The sequence below is a fragment of the Bufo gargarizans genome, unplaced genomic scaffold (genome assembly GCF_014858855.1).
Source record: "Bufo gargarizans isolate SCDJY-AF-19 unplaced genomic scaffold, ASM1485885v1 fragScaff_scaffold_703_pilon:::fragment_2:::debris, whole genome shotgun sequence".
NCBI classification, from domain to species: domain Eukaryota; kingdom Metazoa; phylum Chordata; class Amphibia; order Anura; family Bufonidae; genus Bufo; species Bufo gargarizans.
In genome coordinates, this window is record NW_025334170.1 from 221032 (window position 1) to 230767 (window position 9736).

Below are 9736 nucleotides of genomic sequence, written 5' to 3' on the forward strand. Positions count from 1 at the left end.
ATGGGTCAGAAAAGACCATTGTATGTTGAAAATATTGTATCGAGGGATCACTGTATTGTATAAAATATGTATTATGTACAATTTGTAACTGGTGTCATTTTGAACTTCCAGGGCCAAGGGGACATGCAGGACCAATGGGCACTACAGGACAACAGGTAAGGAGAAACCTGCGCTGTATATAGGATGTAGGATGACACAAAAAGCTGGCTGGGACCTTTTAGCAATACAGATTCACACATTAAGATTTAGTTTAAAACAGTACCAACTTACTGGATCTTTTGCCGTTTATACATAGAGTGTTTGATAGCAAAATAAATATGCTCTATATTGTCCAAAAAGACAACCATGAAAAGCAAGGAGTTCCAGAAGCAGGTCCCAGGTACACCAAAACATGTGAATGTAGGAGGCTTAGAGGGCATGTGGACATGGATTAGCATTTTCTGTTGGTGAGAACCCTTGATGAAAATCCATTAACAAATGAAGAATTGTTAGGGATGGGTAAGGCCATCCGTGTAAGAAAGTTTGTTGTTGGGGCCATATTGTGTTGGCTTTTTGAAGCTCCTTGGTATCATCTTACTGTAGGTTGGATTATTGATAGCCTGGAGAAATTTGGGGGAAATGGAGGATAAAGTGTATTTTTCATTGGCTATACTGTAGATCAGTTTATTGACTTTAACTATGGATTGTACCGGTCAGCACAGTTTGCCATATGCAACCAATTGAGTGGCACTGTGGATTACTTTCAAAGCTCTCAGCCCTGGTTTTTATTTTTTGCTGTAATAAAACTTTGAAATGTTACCTTTTTATATGTACTATAAATGCGGGTCTTGGAGTCATCAGTTAGCTTCTTAGATCATCTGGGTCATGGAGTCCCCCTGCAAGCCCACCCATCACACTGTGAATGATATACCCCTGCCTGCTGCAAGTCATCTTGGTGAGATCTCACAAATGCACTGTAAATCCTCTTTTCCATCACCTCTCCTGACATGCACACTAAACTCAGGTGTATCCACCAGAGGAGAAGGGAAAGCGGATTCACTGTGTATACACAAGATTTCAGACATTTTGGAATGATGTGGGGCAGGCAGGGAGTGTCAATCACATTGAGAATGGCAGGCTTATGGAGGTTCTTCTGTGACTCACAGTGTAAAAAATGCACCCATGAAGAGTTGCACTTACATATAAAAAGGTACAATTTTAGTAAAATCAGCAAAATGCTGAGAAAGAGTATTCTGAATTTCCTGATGATTGACTCCTGATAAATTGCTGTATAACATTCCTGAATCGGGGACAATGAGTTAGTTTAGCGATCCAACTGTGTTAACCATCAGTACAGGGGCTTAGCTATATAGGAAGCGGCTGCCTTGGGGCCTGAACTCATAAGTGGCCCACCTAGGAGGAGGACTAAAAGATTTCATTGTCAGTGCCCACTCAACAGTATTATACAATGACATTATATACAGTGACACTGTAGGAAACAGATGGACTGGCTGCCAGGCGTTGTCTGAGGGCGTGATCTTGACTATCCTCAGTAGTGGGGATTGCTCCGGAGTTGGGAGTTGAGATGAAGTTGCTGGGGGGGAAGGAAGGGTGTTCAAAAATTTGCTGTGATGCCCGATAATTTCTAGTTACGTCACTGCATCAGTACTATTTATTTTGACTAACTGGTGTGACACCTAACTTGACTTTGGGTAAAGCCATTGAAGAGGTTCCTAGCTATGGTCCTGTTGGACTAAGTGTTGGTGGGATTTGGGCCTGGAGCTTTTGGTGTGCAGTTTGGCAGTTCTTACACCTGAATGTAGTCTATTGTAATAGGTTTATTATTGAATCCTCAATTGTTCCACATTTATTTTGCAGGGTAAGCCAGGACATCCTGGTCAGCCAGGGGTGAAGGGTCAAAAAGGTGACCAAGGAGACAAAGTAAGTGCATTGCTTGTGTGCTTTGTTTTTCTCTTCCACATTATTTGACATTTACCTAAGGGTACTTTCACACTTGTGGCAGAGGATTTCGGGAGGCAGTTCCGTTGTCAGACAGTGGCAATCCGGACGCAAACAGATGCAATCCGGACGCAAACAGATGCAATCCGGCAATCCAGACGCAAACAGATGCATTTGTCAGACGGATCTGGATGCGGATCCGTCTGAAAAATGCATTGCAATACCGTATCCTTCTTTCCGGTTGTCGTCCGGAAAAACGGATCCAGCATTTGTCTTCTTCAAATTTTTAAAGGTCTGCGCATGCGCAGAACGCAAGACCGGATCTGTTTTTCCGGAACACTTGGGTGCCCGATATGGCATTAATGCATTTCAATGGAAAATAATGCCAGATCCGGCATTCCGGCAAGTGTTCAGGGTTTTTGGCCGGAGAAAAAACTCCGGCCAAAAACCGTAAGAGGGACTGAACTGATGCATCCTGATGTATACTAAACGGATTGCTCTCTATTCAGAATGCATTAGGTAAAACTGATCAGTTTTTTTACGGTATTGAGCCCCTGTGACAGAACTCAATACCGGAAAATAAAAACATTAGTGTGAAAGTACCCCTAGTTGGATATACACACACCTTCATATATAATGTGTTCAATTAGCTGGAAATGTAACTATACTGAATACAGTAAATAATAATCCATAAATTCAGTTTATACGTTACTAAATCATAAAAGCCAGAAATGTTACCCTGTTTATTGTACATGTGTCTGATGAGAGAACGTTGTAATGTGGATATGCAAAAACTTCTTGTTTTCTTACTCTTCATTCATAAATATCACATATTTTAGGGGGAACCAGGTCTACAAGGAGAACTAGGACTTAGGGGTCCTCCTGTAAGTACAAAATGCTCTCTATATCTTGCTCATTATAAAATCAATTAATCACCTCCCAGAATCTGTTATGGTATGGTTATATCTTTAAACATATATATTAAGGCATAATTATCAGGAGTGAAGGAACATTTCTCAGGATACCTAGGGTGGACAACATTCCATGTACAGAAAATGACACATCGAGCAAGTCAGGCAAGAGTCATCCAACTGATTCAACTATTAACCCCTTCATCCCCAGAGGGTTTTTCATTTTTGCCTTTTCGTTTTTTATTTCCTGCCTTTCCGGGACCATAACTTTTTTTATTTTTCCATTCACATAGCCATATGAAGGCTTGTTTATTGCGGGAAAAGTTGTACTTTCTAATGGCACAATTTGGAATTGCATACAATGTAGTGAGGAGCTGTAAAAACAATTCCAAATACAGTCTGAGTTTGATAGACTCATACAGTAGGTGGATTTCTTGCAGTTTGCAAAGTCTTGCGAATCTTGTGGCAGGCTGAAGAATTGCACCAACTGGTAAAACCAAACTGGAGACTCCTCACAGAAATATCATCAGCTTTAACAACTCAACGCGCTTCAGGGAAACAATTCGGAATGCTATTTTATTTCCCTGAAACACTATGAGTTATTAAAGTAAGGCACACGATTGATTGCAAGCTAGCCTGGATTGAGAGGATAGGGATCTTTATAGCATCCCCCTCATACAGTGTTTCTAATTTATTTTCCTCCCTTTTAAGTAATAGCCAGTATGGTTTGAACACCTCCCTGTACATCAGCGATGCTCAACCTGCGGCCCTCCAACTGTTGTAAAACTACAACTCCCATCATGCTCGGCTGTAGGCTGATAGCTGTAGGCTTTCTGGGCATGCTGGGAGTTGTAGTTTTTCAACAGCTGGTGGGTCGCAGGTTGAGCATCTCTGCTGTACATAGATATACTTTTTGTGTTGGCACAATTTGAATTGTCAGAAAATAATATCCACTGGTGCTATGAGCAAGCAAACATTTTGGACTAAAATTTTGTTTTATTAACACCAATTTTTCTTTAAAATTTGTGACCTGTATTATGGCTTTTTGACCATGTCCACATTTACTGTAATTTTCTCCATATGGTGAACGACTAGTAAAAACATACATTTTACCGCAAATTTATTGCACATCACCATTTGCTGGTTACTTTGGAGTAACCTGCACAGAAAATGTGGACCATTATACCTTTATAACACTGCGTAAAATGTTAATATTTTTATTACTAGGGCGAACCTGGATTGAAAGGAGAAGATGGCCATAAAGGAGAAGATGTAAGATATATTTTTGTTTCATGTTATAAATAAAGGTGTATTAGTGTAAAATAATAAGGGTATCAAAGCTATAAAATAAGAACAGTTAAAGAGGTCATCCAGGGAAAGATATTTATGACTTATCCTTAGGATAGGTCATCTCTATCAGATCTGCTGGGGTGCGACACTTGAGACCCCCACCGATCAGCTGTTAGAAGAGGCCATGAGCGCTGCAACCTCTTTCTAGGCCAGTGACATCACTGTACATCGATCACTGGCCTAGTTGCAGCCCAGCCCTATTCAAGTCAATGGGGCTGATCTGCAATATCAAGCACTGCCACTATACGATGTACGGCGTTGACCTTGGATAGCTGCCGGGAGCCTGCTTCACTCAACACAGCTCCAGTTCCCTGAAAAAGCTAATCGGCGGGGATGCCAGGACTTGGACCCCTGTTGATGTGTTAATGGTTACCTATCCTGAGTATAGGTCACCATTATCATTTCCCAGGTAACCCCTTTAAGGCTACCTGCACACAGGAATTTTACACGAATGTCTGTAAAGATTTCTGTGTGTTTCTGCACCAAATCTTAATCCTCATCAAAATCTACATGTGTTACCACATTTGAATGCTTTAGCGCATCATTAGCGAATGGGGATACAGTATTGAGCCAGCCTTGGAAGGGAGAACAAACTGTTTAGGTTAATGATCACAGTGTGTCATGGAAAAATATGTACTGGACAAAAGAGATTAATGTTTTTTAATGATCAGATCTAGAAGTGGAATCTTGGAATTCAAAGCTTTATTTAATTTTAGTTTCTATATGTAGTGCCATATATTTACAGATAAATAGCATCACAAAGAGATTCACAAGTGTGCAATGCTACTGTTATCTTAGGGCCTAAAAAATGTGATGCGAAAAAAATTCTCATGGAGTGTCTAGGATTTGGGGAATGCAATATCTCCTTATGGAGAGTGCCTTAAACATCATAAGGAGACTTATAGGCCAGGCAACTCTCCTCTAGAATTCTGGAAAGAATGTATGCAAATCAGCTCTTAACAAGCTCTGCCTCTAATGCCACCAGATGTAAAGTAGCTATCTTATAAGTCAATGATTGACATCTTAGGAGGCTTTGAAACATGACTTGGATAATAATTTAGCCAGCAACTTATCTGTAGACAGCTGTTTCGGGGTGTTAGAGTAGCTTCTTCTACTAAAAATAAAGTTGTTGAGGTTGAAGCATTTTACCAGCCGGGGGACATCCTCAGTGTTTATTTATACACAAGGACACAAACACAAAGCCAGTCAAAGGTTTATGGTATAGGACACTGACAAATCAGATTATAGATAACAGGGCATGATAGCCTCATGTCAAGACAGAGCAGGTTAGGCTCGAATGTGTGGACAGGGTCTGCCTAGCCTTAGCCCTTGGCAACCGAAACAAGTCTTGTAGCCCACCACCCCCATCCCACTCCCACTCCTACTCCTTATATTGGAATGTCCCTAAGCAGTTTGGGAAAGTTTGTTTAAAGACAAGATGGAGTCAGTTACATTAACAGGGGTGATTTCCCCTTATCAGAGCAGAGAGTACTGGCTTAACTGGGCTAGAGGTCTAGGTCAGGATTTCGGGAATACAATATCTCCTTATGGAGAGAGCCTTAAATGGTGTGAGGAGTCTTATAAGCCAGGCAATGCTCCTCTGGAATTCTTGGAAGAAGGTATGCAAATGAAGTCTTAACAAACTCTGCCTCTAATGCTATCAGATGTAAGGTAGCTATCCTATAAGTCAATGCAGATGAGATGCTGGCTTATTTAATTTCCGAGTCATGTCTCAAGGCCTCTAAAAAGGTTGAATGTTGACTATCTTACATCTGGTAGCATTAGAGCTTGTTAAGAGCTTGTTAAGTTCTTGAAGGAATCTACTTTGAATCCGAAGCTCGATTCACTCACCCCTAATCACAGGAATTATTACATTTTACACTCTATAGTTGCCAAAAGTGGCTTCGAAAGATTGAATGTGAGCATCATGTGAACAACTCACAACCTACCAGGGGACATGTACATTACTTCAGCCAGATTTTCAAAGCGGCTGGCCAGAAAATTTCTATCTGTTTTAATTACGGCTACTTCTCCCAATATGTATTAATGTTGATAGTTCCTGCCTTTTACAATATTTTTCATGTTATTCTGCAATACTATACAGGTATATAGCAGAATTAGGATTTTTACACACTGGATATAGAGAGCACATTTGGCATCCGCACTGGAAAAACTTTCAATGTATATATACCATATCTATCCATAGGATTCTATTGACTTAAAGGGCTTTTCGAAAATGTATGTCATGTCAATAGGGTGTGCCATAAATGTCAGACAGGTGTGGGTCTTCTATCTCCAGAACAGGGCCCTGAAGTGAATAGTAGGCAACCACCCTCCATTCACTACTATGGGACTTCTGAAAATAGCTGAGCGTTGGAGCAGCTATTTTCAGAAGTCTCATATTGGCGAAAAGAGAAGTGGCTGTCCTTCTGTGGCTTGCTCTCAATTCACTGCTATGAAAATAGTCATGCGCGCTTATTCAGTTATTATGAAGCAGTGAATAGAGAGTGTACCGTGCATGTCCAGTCACTTCAAGACCCTGTTCTTAAGTGAGATAGTAGCTGGTACCAGAGGTGGGACCCATGCCTATTTGAAATTTATGGCATACCATATATGACAGACACCATTGACGTTAATGGGCTATGTCAGGGTTGCATCCAGGTTACAATATTTGGCAATAGTGAGTTACTCTTGTCTAAAATACTAGAATGCTTTGCAGAAACCCCAACAGCACCGCATATTCAAGTGTGAACACAGTTTAAATTAAGGACATCACTGCTCCCCTCTATAAGAGATGCTGTTTTGGTCTTATTTTTTCCTCATTGATTGCAAAGTAACAGAAGGAATTTCTTTTATAGGGAGAGTCTGTCCAGCAGCTGAGAGAAGCTTTAAAAATTTTAGCAGAGAGGGTGTTAATTTTGGAGCACATGATAGGAATACACGGTGAGTATATATCATATACAGAATGATTATCAGAACTACTTGTTAAAAGGACATTCCGATCTATAAAATGAATGTCATATTAACAGAATATACAACAAATATCCGATAGGTGCGTCTCCCTCCGCTATCTCAATAATGGAGCCTTAAAGCAAACACAGCCACCATTATTTCGTTGTTATGGGATTTCTGCAAAATAGCCAAGTACTGGCTCAGCCATTTTTGCAAGTCTCATATGCGTGAAAGGAAGAACGGCCTGCTCTCCATTCACTGCTTTGAGACTTCTGAAAATAACTGAGCGCGCTTCAATTGCATGGTTATTTTTGGGAGTCCCATAGCAATGAATGGTGAGGATGCAACGCATGTGGAGTGGGCTTTCCTTTCACTTTAAGTCTTCATTCTTTAGATAGGAGCGGGTCCCAAAAAAACTTAGCTATCAAACAATTATATGACAATTAAATGGCATAAATGTCCCAAATGGAATGACCCCTCTAAATGTTTTGGTTCTCTTGCAAACATTACTTCCTTATGAAATTCTTTCAAAACATCCAGTATTTTCTTAGTCTACATTCAGATCTCCAATGTGTAATCTGGTATTCTGTTCTGGGAGATGTGAACGTAGACTTACATAAATGTTCCCCTCTTTCCCCAGATCCACTTTCATTTGTGGAGCCAGGCTCTGGTCAGGACATTTTGGCTTCGATTACTTCCAAAAATATCAAACAGAAACATGAGCAGCAACAGAGATATCAGACGTTGGACATCTTTTCATCACTGCTGGACGACAGTGAATCAAGTCAGAACTGACAATAACATGGACCTCTTTGTCTTGTGAAATCTGAAATCTCCAGGCAGCTTACCACAGAAAGATGAATGGAGAGAGCTTTACAAATGTTATGGCATGTCACTGCAAGAAATTATAATGGGAACCAGATACTTCATGTACCGCAAGTCTTAATTAGAGTATGAATCAATGTTCCAATTGCAAATCATGTGTAGAGACAATATTTCTTGCACAGATATTTAGCAAATTACACAAATGTATCAGTTTCCATCCACTGTTTGCTTTGTAACATATAAATTATGACTTAAGGCCCAAAGTCCCAAGCCACATTTCGGGTATTCTTATCTTATAAATCAGATATAGCCATTTTAATGTATGTTGTATGTCATCAAGATAAGAACAATATGGACCCTGGACAGTTCCAGACATCATTTCTTCAACAGCTCAATGACAAAATGAGCATTTATTATATAAAAATTTGAAAACATTAGCTTGGAAATACTCATACTGTTGCATATTCACAAATTATGTATGGAATTTTTCATGCACATATACTTATTTTGGATTATAATCTTCTGTTAAATGGGTATTCTGGAACCTTAAAACCTGTTGATTAGCGGAGGTAATAAAAAAAATAAAAAATAGCCTTATTCACCTACTCATTCTCCCTCTGAAACAGTGTTGTTGGCCTTTGTTTCCAATGATGTAGCAGTGAAATTACTGACTACTGAGCCAACCACTGGTCTCAGCAGTCATCTGGGGTAGTCACTGGAGTGGATGATATACTCCCTCCTATGACCCCCTAAGGACGATGATTGGCTGCAGCAATCATGTAGACGGCGACCTCATCCTTGTAGTGGCGGAAAAAAAGAGCGCCAGGACCAGGGGCTGTACGGGTGAATAAGGCTTTATTGTAGTACATTCCTGTCCCAGAAAACCCCTTAAATTTTTGCAAAGCAGTTTTCTCCTAATCAGTATTGTATTGCACATACAGTACAATACAAAAGACCACTATATGCATTTCACCAAAAACTCAATACAGTATATATATATATATATATATATATATATATATATTTATATATATATTATAGTAGGTTGTATATTAATATGTATATATATACACATCATACTAAAAGGGAATTTCTACCTTTGAATATCATTTTGTGTTTTCAGCCAAAATGTGTTAAAAATTCTGAGTTGACTACGGTAATTCTTAATTTGTGGTCATTATCGTTTATAGTGATCTGAGCTTAGTTTTTTTCTGATACAGAGCTCCAAATCTGTGATGCACTAAATGCCGTCTAGTGGTGGATGGAGAGAAGCAGGTTGTTATCTTAGAAATCTATGGCTGATTTTTCAAATTTTGGTGTTAAAAGGGGATATTTACTTTAAAGAGGACCTTTCACTAGAATAAAACATCTAAACTAACTATACAGACATGAAGAGCGACGCCCAGGGATCTCCCTGCACTTACTGTTATATCTGGGCGCCGCTCCATTCTCCGGTATAGCCTCCGGTATCTTCATATGTTAGGCTCCACCCAGGGGAACCTGCCGGTGTCTCATTCTCCCATGCTGTAGCGCTGGCCAATCGCAGCGCTCAGCTCATAGCCTGAGAGGCTTTTTTTCTCTCTCAGACTATGAGCTGAGCGCTGCTATTGGCCAGCGCTACAGCATGGGAGAATGAGACGACGGCAGGTTCCACTGGGTGGAGCCTAACTATGAAAATACCGGAGGCTATACCGGGAGAACGGAGCGGCGCCCAGGTATAACAGTAAGTGCAGGGAGATCCCTGGGCGCCGCTCTCCATG

General features: G+C 40.3%; 1 protein-coding gene across 1 annotated transcript in view; it reads left to right on the plus strand.

Annotated features, from left to right (window-relative positions):
- Positions 1 to 9308, plus strand: part of LOC122922777 (collagen alpha-1(XXVI) chain-like) — a 52350-nt gene extending 43042 nt beyond the window's left edge. The window contains exons 9-14 of the mRNA XM_044273501.1: positions 112 to 155; positions 1858 to 1920; positions 2778 to 2822; positions 4077 to 4121; positions 7058 to 7142; positions 7792 to 9308. Of these exons, the coding sequence (XP_044129436.1) occupies positions 112 to 155; positions 1858 to 1920; positions 2778 to 2822; positions 4077 to 4121; positions 7058 to 7142; positions 7792 to 7946 (437 nt within the window). The 3' untranslated portion in view covers positions 7947 to 9308. The remainder of the gene's footprint in view (positions 1 to 111; positions 156 to 1857; positions 1921 to 2777; positions 2823 to 4076; positions 4122 to 7057; positions 7143 to 7791) is intronic.
- Positions 9309 to 9736: the final 428 nt, after the last annotated feature.